Source organism: Lacerta agilis, chromosome 11 (genome assembly GCF_009819535.1).
Source record: "Lacerta agilis isolate rLacAgi1 chromosome 11, rLacAgi1.pri, whole genome shotgun sequence".
Lineage (NCBI taxonomy): Eukaryota > Metazoa > Chordata > Lepidosauria > Squamata > Lacertidae > Lacerta > Lacerta agilis.
The window spans coordinates 47,766,716-47,786,122 of record NC_046322.1 but is presented as its reverse complement, the minus strand read 5'-3'; the positions used below and the strand labels follow the sequence as shown (position 1 = coordinate 47,786,122).

Genomic DNA, 19,407 nt, shown 5'->3' with positions numbered 1-19,407 from the left:
CAATATTCAAAGACAGAATGAATATGAAGAGCCGTGTAAGTGTTACATTCCTGTTTTTAATACAAATTGCCTGTTGTGCAAGGTATTGTGTCTATTGCTTCATATTTTAAAGTGACAAAGCTGATGTCTATGATTGTGAGTCTGTTTTGAAAAAAAAGCACAAACAGAACACACACACGTACACACACTTCCTATGTTGGGCAAGAATAAATCTAGCAAGTCACTGAACAATTGCAGAACTGGCTCATTACTGGAACACAGACAAGCTGCAGCACTTATATTTTCTCATTTGCTAGCATATTATGCAAAGGGCAAGGGCATGGCTTAAGAAAGGGAATGGCATTAAGATGTAGCTGATGATAATCAGTGATGTTATGCACACTAAACAGAAAATGGAAAATGAACCAAAATAATCTCAATTTTGCAACCCATATAGTTCTGTAAATTAAGCAAGCTTGCATAAATGTCTGGGTTTTACTAGTTAAAAGAGGGGGCGCTATGAAGGACCCTGAAGCCCTACCCCAGACGCTGCAAATAATGTTTGTGCCCCTCCAATCTTCTGAGGTATCACTACATATCGCTACTGTTTATCAATTTCATTCTCCTATCCTGACATGGTGAGAGAAGTCAACCAGGCTCTGCTGAGTGAGATTCAGCAAAAGGCTTCTTCCTGGGACCATTTGTTTTAGCTCTGTAATTACTGGGCACAAGAGGAGACCCCAAACCATCCTTGACCTCCCCTCACTGACTCCAAACCTTGAGAGGGGCTAGAGCACCAACTGACAGGCAAAAGCAAACAAATCCACCCCTCCCCAGTGCCAAGTTGGAGAGGAACAATAGAGGAGTTTCTATTTGCTCCTGAAGTGCTATGTTTCAAAGATGCAGGGAGAAGACCCCACTCCTTTGGGCATGTCCTAGTGACAAGTTTTTGGTTGGCCAACAACGTCACCCAAAATCTGGGTATTCCCTACAAACGCTCCAGCATATCTTCATAAATATAAGTGCCAGAAACACTGCTTATTATTTAAAAATTAGAAATGAAAGCTGAGAATCTTAGGAAACTGAATTCTATGCTCCGGCAGAATTATAGCACAAACACACAACTATGGCTGTGTAACCAATGAATTCCTCTTGTCTAAAAAGAAGCACTTGTTCATTTTCGGTAATCAATACAATGGAGTCAGACTGAACGCTAGTAACTGTTTCATAAATCAAGAGGGGAACAAAAGGTGGAATTGACCCAAAAATGGACAACAAATTGGCCCAGTCTATTTCAAACGCAGGGATTTTTTAAAAAAAGAATAAAAAGATTAAAGTACAGCACACACAACAGTAACCTGGAAAACCGCTGAACTACTTGTAATGTAATGTATAAAATATCTGAGAAGTACTTACCTGCTACTAAGGTGATAAAGACAGGATTGTGGAATCCCTTACCTCTTTCTGCAAATTAGCCAGTTGGGAAGAGAGGCTGTCAATGCGCATGCGACTTTCCATGAGTTCTTCTCTGACAGTGTTGGCTGCAGAGCTAGACATTTCAGAAGAGAGTCTGGCGTTCTCAAGCTGCAGGAAAACAAGCAGAACACACTTCACATTTGGTCTGCCAACAAATAGAGAAGCAAGTGCTTGTACTTTAAAATATCTGCAACAACATTAAGTAAGGCACACATTGCATGTAATACAGGAAACCTGTCATGCAGGCTTTTCTGAAAATCTGACAGCTAAGAACATATGTAATATTTCTCCAGGACAACCCCTCCAACCACAAAAATATTCAGATTCTTTTATCCTTAGTTTCCCCTTAGGCCACGTGCAATTTCCTCAACTCTTATCAACGAAATATGGAAGCATTTAATAAGCGAAGGAACTAAGATAGCCAATAATGTTCAAAGGAGTGCAAGGGTTTACTAGAAAAACCACCAAAGTGACCTACTGAACTTATAGAATGGCTCCTCAATAACTTTCAACAGTGATCCAAGACTGTTCAGAGTCATATGGCTACCAGTGAACTCAATTTAGTTGAAGGTAATGGTGGTGTTGCTTAATGCTTTTAAAAGAAAACATTCCATATTAGCTATACTACAGTTGCCAGTTTTCCAATGCAATAAAGTACAGCTTCACAAGACAGCACAAATATTAACAGACAGTATCTTAAGAAGGCCTTCTGGGGCTAGCTAAGTTTTAAGGCTAGATATGCAAGGAAAGAAACACAGTAAGCAGGGAATTCATTTGACTGTTGAATGACTACATCTTGGAAAAGCAACTATTCACCATGTTAAGACCTTCAGGATCTCCATAGAAATAAATCTACAAATGCGAGCAGGAGTCTTTAGGTGCATAGCAAAGGCCCTTTCAGCTCAACTTCAACTAAGTAGGATGGATGCACAAGACAAGGAAATGGGATAGCCTGGATTGTTGACCAGATATGGAGGACTAGCAGTAACTTTGGCTGCACTGATTGGATAGCACTTAAATGGTGCGGGCCTGCACTACCTTTTCTTAAGCAAGTGGCTTCTGAACAGCTCATTCTGTACTAGATCAGTCAAATGACACAGGGAAGCCTGCAGCCCCAGGTTGACTATAAGAAAATGCCCTGCTCTTCAAACATTCCAATTGTATACACAGTAACTAATCTTTAACATTAGCAAAGCTTTTCTGAAACGTTAACATGCATCCTTCTTGACTTGAATATATACAGTATTCCACTTTGCTTATTTGCCCAGATTTTAAAAAATTGTGTTGAGTTTTATTAGCTACAGCTACACTAGTTCAAAATAAGTTTTGTTTTTAAAAGGAGCATTCACGTTAAAGGAAATTTCTATTTTGAATGTTGGTGTTTAACCCATTACTACCTATCAATCTCTAGAAGAAATGAAATTTTAAACTCACATCCAGAAACAGTTTCTATTTCAATTATTCAGGCAAAGTTTTTGTAACACAACTATCAGGATTTTATTATATGCAAGAGCAAATATTAAATACTTTGGCATGGTATGTCTCTTCAAGCTCCTCCTTATACATTTTCACTTGCACATCATGCTGCTCTCTCATTTCTTGAAGCGCCTGAGCAAGTTTGTGCTCATAATCTATCCGACGCCCAGAGTCCACCTCAACAAGACGGGTCTCATGCTTTCTTCTTGTCTCATTGATTTCCTAAGGAGGAATAACATTACTTTTCAATAACACAATTTCACTAAGCAAAGAAAAGCAAGGGTGGCATATTAAATAAAGTACGACCCCACTGGCTTTCCAACTAGATCACAATTGCTTTGTGTACTGATAAGAAGGAAAGTCTTGCTTAAATGGGTTTCTTGGGGCTCAGCTTGTAAGAGAAATACTCCAAATATATTTTTTTGGATATGCCACTTTTAAGAGGATGCCCCACCTCCAAATCTTCTTACTAAATGTGCTCCAATATGTTACTGTTGTGAGCTTGTGGTTAGAATGGGTATCCTCTTGGGATAGCTTCCAGTCTCACGGTTCTTTATTTGTAAGACTGGATCTGAGAATATTGCTAAAAAGGTCAAACCAGTTCTTCTGTTAAGTAAACAGTCCTGGCCATGTCTCTTAAGTACCCCCTTTTGCCATGTAAGCTAGGGCAATGGGCTGGCACAGAAAATAGCTGGAGACACTTCAGGTATAGAAAAAGAAGGGTATATCTTCCCCCTTCACTGATTGGAAGCAATGCTGAAACAGACAGGGATACAAACACAAGAAACCCACAGTCTTGGAGAGTCTGAAGTAAAGATGGAGAAATGTATTTGATTTGCTTTTATAAGCAACTGACCTTGTACTCACTTCCCATACTAATACATGGATCAAAACGCAATAATCCTTCGGACAGCATGCTTTCCCAAATGTTACGATAGCTCTCTACTCAAAATTTTTACCAAAATGCATAAAACATGTATTTTAGGATAAATCACCTTTAAAAATACATACACCGAGAAATAGCACACATCCATATTTAAGTTCAAATTGAAATACCAATTAGTGCTGGTTTTTAAAATTGAAGTTTAGTGCTGTAACAGGACAGACTTTAGAATACACACATGTGCAAAATTGACACAGATCAGAAATAGACTGATCCATCTATCACTACTTGGAGGCAGACAGAGATACCTAATTTGAAGCCAGGGTGCATACTGGATTGTCACTGCGTAACATTACCTTAGAACCTGAACTATATTACCTCTTCATAAATATTTTTTCGGAACTCCAGGTCTTCAATCAAACTTTGACAGCGATTTTCAAGATCCACTTTCAGTAAAGTTTCATCCACGAGCTGCTTCTTAGCAGCAGCTAAAGCGGCTTCAAGCTTAAAAGAAATAATTACAAATTAGCAAAAACACAATTCCAGCATAAAATAATTATCACAAGTAAAAACTAAGTGCCATCTGGCAACGTTTTCATAAAGCTGGCCAGTTATAGAATAAAACACATTTGATACACTGAAGTTAAGTTCACTCTTAATTAAGTACTGCTCATTTACTGATCCACAATGTCTCACACACTGTTGTTTGGTTTATCATCATGGGAACAAGCAACAGCAAGTCTTGGGGCTTACACACTGCACCCCTTTGCCTGCCATAAAGAGCTGGGAGGTTTTTGCTTCAGTTCCAAACTACCATTAGATAAGTATTATATGTGAACCCAGATAAGCCACAATTAGAATTAGCCAGTGTGAAAAACTCAGATATATAAACTAGGTGCCAAATGGCTCCCCTTAAACCAAGGTTACACTCACCAAAATGGAATGTCTAGTTGCCATTTTAGGGCAAGACAGCTCTATAGCCTTATTGTTCAAATGATGGACTGACTGTGATTATCAGTTAAACATATGGCTAGTTCAGATGATGACTTTGGGCTAGGTCAAGAGCATTGAGAACTTAAAGAAGAGAAGTCACTTGATTCAGCAACAGTCCACATATATATTGGCCTATCCCAACCTCTTTTTCTTAATGATGACTGTTCCTGCTCAGGGTGCACAGAAAAAATAATTCAGTTCCAGAAATTCATTCCGATTGTGCAGATAACATATAACTAATAAAATTCTACAATATGGGGTCTTAGTGTGTGAAAACAGTCCATTCAATGATCTCCAGATGGTGGATATGCCAGGTGCCATCGTGCTGCCCAGGAATCTTCACGTGATCGCAAGTGGTCAAAAGCCAGCTGCAAAATCCACCTGGCACCTGGCTAATTTCAAATACTGGTCTTAGCAATCATTAGCCAAAACATGTAAATTTCAACCCATAGTTTAGGAAAACTGATCTGCTTCAACTAACCATAGTTAGAATTAACTAATTTACAGTCTGACCACAATGCTAAACTGTAGTTGATTTAAATCAAAAGTTAATGTATTGATTGCCTCCTGGCTGCACCAAAACAGCAGAGGGGCGAGCGCATGAGATCTAGGCCACTGCACATTACAGTAACCATTATCATTACATCCAAACTAGGCTATTATGATAAACTAAGTTGCTTCCAATGGTGTCACAGTGCACAAGTGCAATAGACTTCAGGTTACACAACAGACTTCACCTTCCTCCCTCCCCCCATTGTAGCCTCCAGGTCGCCCCAAAATCTGCTCTGATGTGTGGCTTCCACCCGATAATTTCTCAACACACTCACCAGTTTTGTTTTAATTAAAATAGTGAGCATTATTTACTACCCAACGAGCTGTAGCCACATTTGCAAGATGCTGTTGCTGCTTATTCCAAGCTGGCCTGAAGCGCATTGTGTAGTAACTTATGTATTTACCTGAGCAATCTGATCTTTTAAATCTTCAAGGTCCACTTCCAGGCTTTTCTTATCACCAAGTGCTGTGGCAAGTGCAGCTTCTTTAGCATTCAGAGCAGCTTCGAACTCTCGAAGCTTAAGCATTGCTCCATTTAGATCAGATTCTTTTTTTGCATAGCTAAAAACAATAAAATAACAGAAAAAGGAAGTTCATTAAGGTGCCTCAAATATTTTATTCAATGCAAGATGGAACTCAACAAGAGCTGTATGACTATAGTTGGATTCCGCTGGTTTGTGGGGAATGGAAAATCTGCTAAAAGACTGAAACTCTAGTGAGATGTACTTTACTGCATCCTTAGTTCTTGATATGTAAGCCATGTGAAGAGAAAAGCCTTATTCTGTGTAATCATTTCTAGTGAAGAACTACTAACACTGAACTAATTATTTTATCATAGTACATAGCTAGATTTTCATAAGAGATAAAGATTTTGCTGGCTGTATATAAACCGATCAACAACACTTAGCTATTTTTGCAATGCAAGCACTTTATGCCAAAACAGTGATGAATAAGATTGCAGAGATGCTAAGATTAAGTATAGCCTCTATTTTATAGAGAAAAACCAAAGTGCAGTATTAACTTGCTGAATGACTGTAGAACCTGAAGTTCGAGTTATTCAGCACACTCAACTGCTTTTAGCACCATCATAAAATTGTTATTGTGCAGCTGGGATACTAGCACTGTAAAAAGTAAAAGCCCAAAGCATATCTACAAAAACTTTGAATTTGGTACAATCCAAATTATGTGCCAAGGAAAGCAGTTCTGTGACCTGAATAAAATACATAAGCAGAACAAATGTGTACAATCTACAATGGTACCTCTGGTTATGTACTAAATTCGTTCCGGATGTCCATTCTTAACCTGAAACTGTTCTTAACCTGAAGCACCACTTTAGCTAATGGGACCTCCCGCTGCGCCTCCAGAGCACAATTTCTGTTCTTATCCTGAAGCAAAGTTCTTAACCTGAAGCGTTATTTCTGGGTTAGCGGAGTATGTAACCTGAAGCATATGTAACCCAAGGTACCACTGTACTCTGCTTTTCCTAGTCATGGGGAAAAGGCAAGCAGCTACTCAAGTTACTAAAACTCCACTCACAGCCACTGGAATAATTTTAATGGGTCTACACTGAGTAAAACTTGGTTGGATATGACCTATAATTTTCTCTCTCCTTGCTGCACATTCTTTGGTCCTACACAATCACAACATCTATAGAGCTCTTAGGTAAAAAAACCTAGGATGAAGAATGATTTGATTTGAGGTTCTTCAGGCCCCAGCACGGAACCTACCCCAACAGTACGTAAGTTGGTGGGCAGGCCTGCAGCAGAGATTAAAAAAACCACGATTCTTCCCAATGCAAACGCTGAGGTGGGCCTTCATAAGTTTCACATGAAGCCAGCTTATGAAATCCTCATATTGATGAGAACATACTAGAGAGTTTTTATATGTAACAAGTACTTTCCCAAGCATTTGTTTATTTGCTTAAGGGTTGTACAACTGTGGCTTTTATGTATTTATTTATTTATAAACTACTTCACAGCTAAAGCTATCAAAGCAGTGTAATGTTATAACACAGTCCCTGCTTGTGGGGTGCTTTCCTTTTGTCGCAACATTAGAAATTCTGATGACAATGCCTAGAGTGCCATACCCCATAACTGGAATACCCATTGTTCTCCATACTGTCACCAAGGTGAGTTCGGGCTACAGGGAAGAAACAGACAAGGAAGGCAGTTTCCAAATACAGTAGCTCAGGGAATGGATTAGTCTGACCTAGAAGAGATACTAAGAGGTGGAACATACTAAGAACGCACACATTTATTTGTTTTTACCAGGAGCCTGGTTTACCTCTTGGGCAAAACTGAGTTTCTTTTCTTTTACTTGCTATTAACCTTGTGGGTTTCCAGAATACTGAGCAAGATTATCTGGCTTAGTACTGTGAAGGGAAGTTTCTGAGTCTCCTAGGTAAAAATGCAAGTAGCCTCAAACCCTTTATCAGAACACTATTCGCAAAACATGAGTTTCAGGGCCACCACAATTTCACCACAGCTAGGGTTTGCAATTCAATGGGCCATTAGACTGAACGTAAAGGTAGCAGGCAGCTGCTGGCCAAACAAACCAGTAGGGGTGCTAGGTTCACACATGCCACCAAGCCACTGTTCGGTACTAGGAATAGGAAACCTCCAGTCTGGAGCCTAATTAGGGTTAGGTCTGCCAGGCCTCCCCATTTGGCCCATGATTATTTGGCTTGAACTATGCCCACCTGTTTATCACCTGGCATCAGGCACAGCACAGGTAAGCCTGTGGGGCAAATTAATCACCAAGCATCAGGAGTGCATTCGAAGGGCACTCTTGAGTCTTCCTTTGCTGCTGGTGGTATACTTCACTGCTTTTTAAATTTGGCACCCAATTCAAAAATTACAGCTGGACAAAAAAGGATCTCAAGCCACTGCAGCTTGATTTGTATTTTATGTACAATACCGGTACCTTTATATTTTTCATAAGCGATGTCAGTTTATAAATAAGTACTGTAGATGGTGATTTGTTCTCTCTTTCCTGGGAACCTAAGTTTGTTCCCCGCCACTACCCCATACAGTATTCGCTTTTAAAAAGTGAAAAGGCAATAAAAATACAGTGAAAAGTATCTTAGTTTTAAGATTTCAAGCACAGCCTTTAAAAAAGTATAGTGCCTAATTATTACAGGCTGTAACACTCAGCATCAATGACCTTAAGAGAATAATATTGACTGGCTTTTTCTCTCTGCATTATTATCGTCATTAGTTATCAATGGCTTTTTACACCATCAGCTCAAGATGATGTACAATAAAACCAGCAAAAACACAGTTAAACACACAAAAACAGCAGATTTATTTAAATCAAAACAATACAAAATAGACACTCATGGCAGAGACCCAGTCATCCAGCTGGTAAATTCTGTTTCCAGAAAGCTCAGATAGTGTGCACCTATCTTATCTTAAAAAGAATGCCACTCTACATGCGTGCCCTATTTGGGGTTGGGGGTGGGTATGCCAAGGCTACCTCTGAGACATATTCATGAAAGTTCAAAAACTCTTGATTTAAGAGTGCTGTGTTACACCAAACATGTGGGGCCGGCACATGACAAATTGGACAGTTTTCAGTAAATACTTGAAGTGATCCAGCTGCCTTACTTTGCCGTAACCATATGGCACATTTGGCAAATCAATGAAAAGCTTACAATTATAGTAGTTGTATAATGAATCAGAGTAAATGACAGACAAGAGCTTCATCTACCAATAGTTGAAATAAGTCTGATTTCATAAGCACAAGGATTCAAACACTGAAAATAATCATTGTGCCAACAGTACAACGGCATGTGCAAAAGGGATTTGGATAATAGTCTGAATTGCAACCGAGGGAGAACCATTCATTTAAATCAGATTATACTAACCCTCCTATTGAGGGCCATACTTTAACACAGCAATATGGACTTGGGACAGCTGTTTCAACTATGTTTACCCTCTGAACAGTTGCCCTGTGCACCAGCTGAACTATACTTAACACTTGTTGAATCAATCAAGTCATTGTCTTAATAACAGGCCCATAGGGGACATAGATTTTCAATGCAATTTCATAAATATGGCTTTTCTAAAAAAGGAAGCAGGAAAGTAAGAATTAAAAAAGTGATTTCCTTAAAAGAAATCTTCTGTTCCTGGAACTGGATGATAGTACAGTAACAATAAAATATATTTGTACAAGATTCTGTTCCTCTTAGCTGCTGGCAATCTTACTATGTAAGCTAAATGATTGACAGCCAATAGATACAACCTTTCATGTCTGCAGCTGTGTGCTTAAGAGTTTCTCTTGCGGCAGTCCTCAACCTAGTAGTTCCAAAATATAGTCTATACACTTATTCACCACAGCAGAATTTGCAAACACCACGGTATTGATTAATGTGAAATTAGCACTACATGCAGTATATTCTTTTTAAATTGTGTTCTAGTTTATTTAACTGTTTTAAAACTTACTTCTCATAACATTTAAATAATATGAGGAAAATTAAGACACAAAGTCTGAAGATTACAGAAGCCCCGGTTACTGTTATGAAGTCTGGTTTTCCACAATAATATTTAGATGGCAAAAGTACCATGCTTTACAATTTACTCTTAGGCAAGCTTTCACAAGCTTGCAAGCAATTTGAAACTGATGTATTTGATTTCAGGTAATGCCACCCAATAGATTTTACAAGCATCTGATTTGAGATTTACTAGCAAGCATTAAGAATTATACCACAGAACTTCACATATCCATTACACTTTTCCAATCTTGTCAAACTTATTTTGACCATATTCAAAATCATGCAGTAGCAGCACAAGGAATGAAGCAATGTTGGGGTGCAATTAACAAGCAGCTAGGTTTGTATTTCCTAAAGTATTATGCACAAGGGTAATAGGCAATACACTTACCGGGAGACAACTCCATCCTATTTACTGCTATATGTATGCAGGCAACTCCCCATTTACATGTGATCTATTTGTATGCGACTGCACACATGCGTGGTGACAGGTATCCAGAAATGGGGAGCACCCTCCTGGTTTGCAAGGAAACTCACCCCAGAGGATCTCATCATGAACTGGAGGGGCAGCGGGGCTTTGTTGAACTGTTCAGCCTCACTGCCTAACAACTGATGTGCAGGCGGGGTTCAAAATTAGTGGGGTGCCAGCCACATTTCATGCCTAAAGGTTCTCCATTTGCGAGCACCTCAAAAAAGTCTGGGTGCCATTTTTTGCACCTGGCTTACACTCAAGGATTACTGAAATGTGTGTGCTTTGAAGCCTTGAAGTATACGATAAGGACAGACAATATGTTAAGGAGTTTAACAATAAAGAGTAGAATGTTTTGAAAACTGAAGCATGGTACCAATATGTTTAGTATAAACACCAAATTAAACACGTATTAACAATTTCTGCTAAAAATGTGATATTAACAATGCGTCACTTATGTGAATTGCATATTAGTTCATGTTTATCAAAATAATAAATAGAAAGTGTGGCCGACCCCCCCCCCAAAATGGCCACTAGACATTCTGTTTTGGCACCCACATCCAGGTCCCAGGAGCCATTTGGCTCTTAGCTTTTCTATCCCAGTTTCTAACACTGTGTGCAGGGTAGCGCAGCAGCAGCCGCTTCCCAGTGCATCAGCTGAGCAAGCCCTGCTGCCTCTCCAGCTCACACTGAGATCTTCTTTGGGTTCTGGGGACACATCTGATGCTAGGCAGTGAGGCTGAGCAGCTCAACAAAGCCCCGCTGCCCCTCCAGCTTGTGAGGAGATTCTCCCCAGAGCCCCTCTTTGGGATCTCAGGTGGGTTTTCTCACGAGTCACTATGATTCTCCAGGATGCTCACCTGTATAATATCTCTTACAAAGGTCTTTCTCACTGGTTTGTTACTCATTGTAACAGCAGAGGTTAAGTATTTCACCCAGAACTGAGTGCTTATACAAGATTGTTCTTAACATTAATGGAGAAAGCAGCTGCCTCTACAATATTGGGTTTTCCCATCTTAGCTTCCAGAAAGCGAACCTACTACTTAATGTTGAATGCAACAAGAGATGTGTCATCAAAACACACCACCCAAGATGGAGAATCACAGATTTCTGCATTTTATCTGGCTATTAATATAAGCTAATATAAGAAGTAACAAAGGAACCAGTGATTATATTGTACTTAAGTATTATACTTCTGTGTAAGTGCACATTTCACAAGCTCAAACAGGAGTTATCACAGATGTACTTTAATCCAAGCCCTACCTCTAAATCACACAAAATTTGCTTCTAACTCAGAACCTTTGCAAAAAAAAAAAGGTTTCAACTCGTTTTTGAGTAAGGAATACAGTAACTCAACCACCATCCGATTAATTAGAAGAACATGACATCTAAATACCCCACATGGGCTTGGAACTAGATAAAATGCTTTGCTTTTGCTAATCATATGCAAATCAGGCCTTAAGATGAGAAGCAGGGCCTGAGGATTTAAACCAAATAGATGAGACTCAAATTACTGGCACTTTAAGATATCCCTTCCACCCCCAGTTTCCAACCTTGCTTTCATTAATATGGAAAAACCTGTTTATTAAAGGTTTAAGGGGGTACTCTGCACAGAAATTCCTGTTCCTTCAAAAGATGTACATTTACTTTGATCTCAAAGTATCCCATTCACCATAATTATTCTAGCAATTTGCAAATCCAGCTTTTCAGTGGTAAGCTGGAGTTCCCAGAGAAATAGAATCTATATCAAGAGTTACACTATTCAGTCACTAGGCAGAAAACCACATCATATTTCTACTATAAGATGCTTCAGAGCTAATTATGACAAGCGAACACATGCACAGCACTAGTTTATTTTCCCGTTTTTAAACAAAAGAATAAAGGTAATTTAGAACAGTGTTTTTCAACCACTGTTCCGTGGCACACTAGTGTGCCGCGAGATGTTGCCTGGTGTGCCGTGGGAAAAATTTAAAAATTATTTTATATATAGTCAATATAGGCACAGAGTTAATTTTTTTAACATTTTCTAATGGTGGTGTGCCTCGTGATTTTTTTCATGAAACAAGTGTGCCTTTGCCCAAAAAAGGTTGAAAAACACTGATTTAGAAAGAGTACAACCTGAACAGAAGCAACAAGAAAAGGGGCAACAGTTAAGCACAGTATTTCTCAACTTCATTCTGCTACAAATTTACCAGTAACAAAGCTACACTTTTTGGAATTGATTGACAATTGATGAAGTGCTTGGAGACACACAGTCAGGTATCCACAGCAGTGACCAGAGGAGAAATGACTGCTGGAGGAGTGCAGAGAGAAGAAACGTCATGACACATATGTAGCAGTGAAACCAGATGCCTTCATCTGCCCAAGCTGCAATAAAACGTGTCTCTCCTGTATTGATCTCTATAGCCACAGCAGACGCTGTAACTCTCCAATAGTTTGACTTTACCCCCAAAGGTGCACTCTTCCACTGTATCTCAAGACAGAAGGAATGAATGAGTTCATCCTCCTGCAATCATTTTTGGACCCATGCACTGCTTTTTCAAATAACAGTTTTTTAGGGCAAAATCCAGCAGATGCATCTGCTAACTTAAGAAAAGAGGAGGCATTTTTGCTGATTCCCTCTTCATCCCTCCCCTACATGCCACTTACCACTGGAGGGTCCCCCAAAACTATCTAGAACATTCTTGGAGAGAATGCAGTGGACTGAGAAGTAATAAAAAAATCTCTTTAATTAGCAAAAACAAAATCGAAAATTCTTTCTAGTAGCACCTTAGAGACCAACTGAGTTTGTTCCTGGTATGAGCTTTCGTGAAGAAGTGTGCATGCACACGAAAGCTCATACCAGGAACAAACTCAGTTGGTCTCTAAGGTGCTACTAGAAAGAATTTTCGATTTTGTTTTGACTATGGCAGACCAACACGGCTACCCACCTGTATCTTTAATTAGCAGACACTTCTGCTGGATTAAAAGCCATTTCACAAGCAGAATTCCCACACTTGATTTCACCCTTACAATTTAGCCCAGCTATACAAAGTCCTAGAAGTTACTGCTACATAGAAACCTAAATATGAAAAGAGCAAGGCAGCAGAAACTCAGTAAAGGTGGCCTCAAGGTTTAAGAAGCACTACCAAGCCACAAGCAATGGTCTTCACAAAAGCAGAACACTGTAACTCCAACCAACTATTGTGGATTCTCCTGTTCTACTGCCAACATATGAAAACATAATTTTATCTCAAGCACTCTAGTCAATTTGAAAGTGCCCAGCAAAAAAAATAGTGTGTGTGTGTATGTGTGTGCAGATAGATGGTTCTACATATCTATCCTTCATGACTCCACTGCCACCACATACAGATTGATGGATGTGCAACCTATCTCCTAACACAAAAAGATACATACCTGGCTCTACAAGAGTGATAGCATTACCTTCTTTTCCTCACTGCAAGACAAAGTCCCTAAGCTGCATCAGCTAGACACATTATTGTTCCTCCCAAATATTTATATATACTAATACACCTCACAAAACCAGAAGGCTGTTAACTGAGACTATTACTAATGTTTAAGAGTAGCTTTTCCCAAGCTTTAAAACTTGACCACAAATTATACCACAGCAAATGTTGCTGAGAAGGCACAATTAGTAAAACAAAGCTTTGAATACGGTGGCAACAAAGCTTTGAACTCTAATTTATAGCATTAAAAAACCAGTTATCAGTTCAAACACGCAAGCTGAATCAAGAAAAGCATGCAAGCAGACGCAAAGAAGGACGCCATAAGCATAATAGCAAAATGAACATAACTTTCTTCTTGAAGAAGCTTTTAGATCACGGATCAAAGGCATCAGCAGGTAAGATGCCACCACTGCAGCAATTTTATCCAATTTAAATATGTGGACAGGGATGATCCAATAAGACACTGCATACATGGTACTTTCAAAAAGCTTTTGCTATCGGGTCCCTCACCAAGATGATCTTACTTATGGGATAAGAGGACAGGTCCTCTTATGGATCAGTAACTGGTTAAAGAACAGGAAGCAGAATATAGAATTAAATGGCCAGTTTTCACAATGGAGGGGTGTAAGAAGTGAGTCCCTCAAGGATCTGTATTGGAACCATTACTTTATATATACATATTAAATTATGAAGTTGGGGTGAGCAGTGACGTGACCAGGTTTTCTGATGACACCAAATTATTCAGGGCATTAAAGACAGAAAGAGAGAAAAGTCTGGGTGCCATTTTCTCCCCCTGGCTGATACTCAAGGATTACTGAAATGTATGGCGCCTTGAAGTATATGTTACGGATAGACAACATGTTAAGGAGTTCCACAATAAATAGTGTTTTTTGAAAACTGAAGCATGGCACCAATATTTTTATTGTACCAACACCAAATTAAACATGTATTAACAATTTCTGCTAAAAATGTGATATCAACGTGTCACTTATGTGAATTGCATATTTGTTCATGCTTATCAAAATAATATATAAAAATTGTTGCCAACCCCCTCCCCATAGAAACTAGACATTCTGTTTCGGCGCCCACAAGCCAGATCCCAGAAGCCATTTGGCTCCTAGCTATTCTATCTCAGTTTCTAACATTGCCTGGTGTCTTCATTACATACCATTAGGCACCAGGCAAAAACATTCCTACTTCTACTACGCCACTGGAGAGGCACATTTGAAACATTCTTTTCCTCAAACATTTATGGAACTGTAGTTTACTACCCCCTCAGAGTTATAATTCCAGGAGTACTGCCATAAGAATACAGAAGTTGGCCAACTTTGATGATGAAGTGAGCAAAAGATTATTACTTTGCATAGTTTTTCACTGTGAAATATACTACAAAAACTGCAACACCTGAACCATTTTTTCAAGGTATCCAAAAATGTCCTGAATACAAAATTGTCCTAAATAAAAATTTTTAAGCTTTTAGAACATATAATTAAATACATCTTACATAATTTCATTTAAACGATTGCAGCTGTACACTGCCAACAAACAAATGCAGAGCTGGGGAGGAGGATCAGAGAAGAGAACAGGAAAAATGGCAGGCAACAGGACATCTAGTGCCTTTCTGCCCCCCCTCCACTATGCCCATTCTGTTTCAGAATAAGATTGGGGGGCAGAAAAGATTCTACAGGGAGGAAAGTCTCATTGTGTTCTCACCCCAAGTGTATGGCCTCACACCAGATTTGAAAATGGTTAAAACAACAGGGAATAGCACAAGTGGAAGCTTCCTAAGAAACAAATTTTGGATGCCATTAACAAAAAATAAAAAGCAACAGCAAACTGACAGCACACAGCTGTTAAAGGAAAGCTTTGATGGCACCCCTGAAAGCATTCCTTTGCAGAGCTCTGGAGGTGTATGAATCAAGCTTATCAGTGCAAGCAAGCACCTGCTCATTCCAAAGAAGTGAGGCCAGCCAGCAAAAGGAACATACCCAATACCAGAAAGCATACAAAATGCAAAGGTTCCATGGAGATATGAACCAAATTATTCAGATGAGCACTGGAGAAAGGAGCTACCTGCCTTCTCCCAAAGTTATGCACGTTGCTTCAGGCAGGCAGCTCTGCAAAGCTCAAAAATGTAAACATGAGCATAAACAGGAGTGATTTCAATTCTCACATGCATTGTTAATGCTTGACCAGGAATGCTCTTATCAAAATAGGAAAAAATTCATCTTAAGCGCTTCTCTTTCAAGAACTGCATTTAAAATAAGTACCTATGTTGTTGCAGTATAGCTCGTGGTTTTCCCCCCCTAAAATCAACAAAAGCATAGAAAAACTTCCCCTTCTATTTTAGCTCTAAAGGGGACTACCACTTTAGATAAGCTATTTAAAAAGTTAGCCAAATTGTGTAAGTTTGTAGATAAGTATCACATGTTAGCAGCCCATGCATTTAGATCAAATCTGAACATATGAAATGATGATGAAATCATGGCCCACCCGAGCGTCATACATCTCATACTGTCAGTTAGGCCGGAAACTGCTCTTAAGAAGAAACCTCCCAGCCCACTTTTTCATTCATTCAAATATTAACACACTAGCTATAGCACATGGCAGCAGCTAGAGGAGTCAGACTAATATGCTCACTACTCAAATGAATGGGAGGAAAGGGGAGGAGACAATAACAGCTCTCAAACCATGCCTGATTCTCATCTCTCAATGGAGAAAAAAGGTGGGTTGAGAATCTGTTGTTAGCTCAAGATTTGCCTCGTTTTAAAGTGAAGATTACAAAACATGCTCTTACTTTACTGCTCACCTTTACAAATAAAGAGCATAGAGAACATGCAGGAACAGAAATACAAATAAATTAACAGAAGGAACCAGAAAGGAGGAACCAAACATCATGCACACCTCTATAAAACAGGATGAAAAAGTGTTGCCAAGGGAAACACATGAATAAAGAGTTCTCCCACACCAACATCTCTCAGTAGATAGCATGCTTCTAACTTCTGACATGGTATCTCCCCAAACATGAAAGTGAGGGAACAGTTACCAACCCCTCTTATGGAACGAACTTCATGGAGAGGAGTTCCATGCTGACCTATATTAACTAACTGCTTTGGGGGCACGCAAATGTAAGGTGGCCACCCCAAGCAGGGGCAGAGAAGGCACGGGTGGGAAGAAGTATGGTGGGAAGATTCCAAGGGACAGGGTGGGGTCGGAGGCAGATATTTAGGAGGCAGGAAATGGAAGAGGGTCTATGACGTCAACATGCAAGCAGCGGAGTAAGACCCAGACCTCACCCAACTCCCCAGCAGGCAATCAGCTTCAGTCATGCGGTGCAACGTGAGAAGGGAGCCTCTTGGGGACCAAGAAAGGCCACATGGCCCTGGCCTGATGGCGCTATCAAGGGTGCCAGTGTTAGAAACCGATATGAAAACCAGGAGCTAAACGGCACCTTAAACCGAGGTTACGGGCGCAACAACAGAATGTCTGGGCACGCTCTTTCGATAACAATACAGTACAGTGCTGAAAATGAACGAACGGCAGCTAAAATACTATGTTCATTTTTCACACGGTTTAGCCCACCCCCTTAATATTCTTAAGAGGGTCTCTTCTCCGGTCTTCTGAGTAGATGGAAGTGGAGAGGCAAGAAAAGCTCCTGTATAACACTCTTTTCCTTCCACTCGGCAGTTTTAATCAGAAATCTAAAGCGCAGTATTGTGCCCAAAGCTCAGAACAAGCATGCAAAACGCGCCCAGAACAATGGGAGTTTCGAACACCGAGTGCCAACTGGAGTGAAATATTGGGGGGGGGGGAGCCCCGCCTCACACAATCACATGATGTGCACGCGCAACATTTGAATGCCCATCAGCTTTGGGGAGGCCCTCTCACATATTTTATTGGGGTTTTTTTTGGGGGGGGGAAGTAGCCTAGGAATTGGCTCCTATGAACTCTTATTGAAGCCAAGATAGGAAGAGAGATCGGGGGTGTCTCCGTCTCCTCGTCGGCCACTTACTTGCCCAGGAGCTGATCGTGCTCGTTGCGGATCTTGCCCAGCTCGATCTGCAGCTTGGCCCTTTCCCGGGCCGTGTCGTCCAAGGCTCGCCGGGCATCGGCGAGCTCGGCTTCGTAGAGGGACTTGATTCCGGTGATCTCCCGGCCGCGCACCTCCTCTCGCTCGGTGACCTGGAGGTGGAGCGCGCTGTTCTCTATCTCTAGGCTGCGCACCTTGTCGATGTAGACGGCCAGGCGGTCGTTGAGCTCCCGCAGCTCTTCCTTCTCTTGCAGGCGACTGATGCGCGTGGGGCTCAGAGGGGTGCTCGCCGCGCTGCCCCGCGAGCGCGGACCCGACGGCGTCGAGGCCATGGCCGCCACCGCCGCCGCCATGGCGCGCAAAAAAAAAAACGCGCGGGGAAAGGGGGGGATGGAAGGAAGCCCAAAGGGGGGGGGAGGCAGGAGGAAAAAGAGCCCGAAAGGTGTTCAAAAGCGGAGAACTTGGCAATGCAAAGGTTAAAAAAAAAGCACCACAGCAATCCTAAAAGCAAATTGCCAAACGAGCAGCAAAACGCCAAGCAGCGAAGGGAGGGGAGAAAGTTAAGCGCGAAAGGAAACGAACCGAGGATGCAAATGAATGAACCAAAAAAAAAACGCGAGGGCGAGGAAGCGAGCGGGCGGGAAAAAAGGGAGAAGTGGGGAGAAAAAGAGGAGCGAAAAGAAACGAAGGCGGCTCTGCAGGTGCTTCGTTGAGGGGAAATGGATGGTCCAAGCAAATAAAAGAAAGCGAGCGAGGAGAACCGGCTCCTGCTCAGCTGGAACTCGGCGCTGCTGCAGGGAGCGGAGCCGCCCGCCCGGCCAGCCTCGCGTATCCCGCCTCCGGCCGCTCCTCCCCGGGCCGAACACACAAAACAGGCGGGCTCTGCTCCGAACCAATATGGCCGTCGCGCGCTCGAGCGCCGTCCCTCCCTCTCTTCCCTTCCTCCTCCTCCTCCTCCTCCTCCGCTCGCCTATGCCCCCACCGCACGTGACCCGAGCTCAACCAATAGGGCGCCGAGCGGGGCTCTTCGCCGAGGTCTAGACGCTAAATTCAAAACCCGCAACTGTCGGCGAAGCAGCGGCGCGCGCGCGCTCTCTCTCTCGCACAGAAACACAACCACCAACCCACCGCTCGCTGGGCCTAAAACCCCAAAGTGCGCGTGCGCGGTTAGGCCGCCGACGTTCCTTTCTTCTCTCTCTCTCTCGCTCTCCGCCGTCTCTTGTGGAGGAGGCGGAGGAAGGGAGCGGGCGGGCTGCTAGTTTCTCGGGTCCTGAAGCGCTTGGAAGGAGCCGCTGTGTTGTTTTTCTTTTTCCTCACGCACGCACTTGTCCTTCCTGGCTATCTGTGAGGGGTGGCGGCGTGAAACTTCCCCTGGCCGATGTTTAGCGGGCCTCTTAGAGTCCTCCTCCGTTCGGTCTGTTTGAACGCGCGGACCGTTGGGTTTGGGCGGGAAAATCCCGAGGGGAACCGACGGAGCTGCGGTGGTCGGCTCAGGGTGGCGTCAAAGATGCGGGGATGGGGAGGCCAAGGTTTTGAAACAGGCAAGCTCAAGCCCTGCCATTGGGCAGACAGGTGGGGTGCCTAGGGCACCCCGTCGAAAGGGTCTCATCCCGT

The 19,407-nt window shown here is 41.7% G+C and overlaps 1 protein-coding gene across 2 annotated transcripts in view; it reads right to left on the bottom strand.

Annotated features, from left to right (window-relative positions):
* The window catches only part of LMNB1 (lamin B1), a 36,115-nt gene extending 17,942 nt beyond the window's left edge, over window positions 1–18,173 (bottom strand). The window contains exons 1-5 of one of the 2 annotated variants that reach the window (XM_033164592.1): window positions 17,776–18,173; window positions 5,764–5,920; window positions 4,193–4,318; window positions 2,983–3,153; window positions 1,438–1,563 (exon numbers count right to left, since the gene is read on the bottom strand). In XM_033164592.1, coding sequence (XP_033020483.1) covers window positions 1,438–1,563; window positions 2,983–3,153; window positions 4,193–4,318; window positions 5,764–5,920; window positions 17,776–18,146 — 951 coding nt within the window. In that variant the 5' untranslated portion in view covers window positions 18,147–18,173. The remainder of the gene's footprint in view (window positions 1–1,437; window positions 1,564–2,982; window positions 3,154–4,192; window positions 4,319–5,763; window positions 5,921–17,775) is intronic. The other variant, XM_033164591.1, reaches the window with a different exon arrangement.
* Window positions 18,174–19,407: the final 1,234 nt, after the last annotated feature.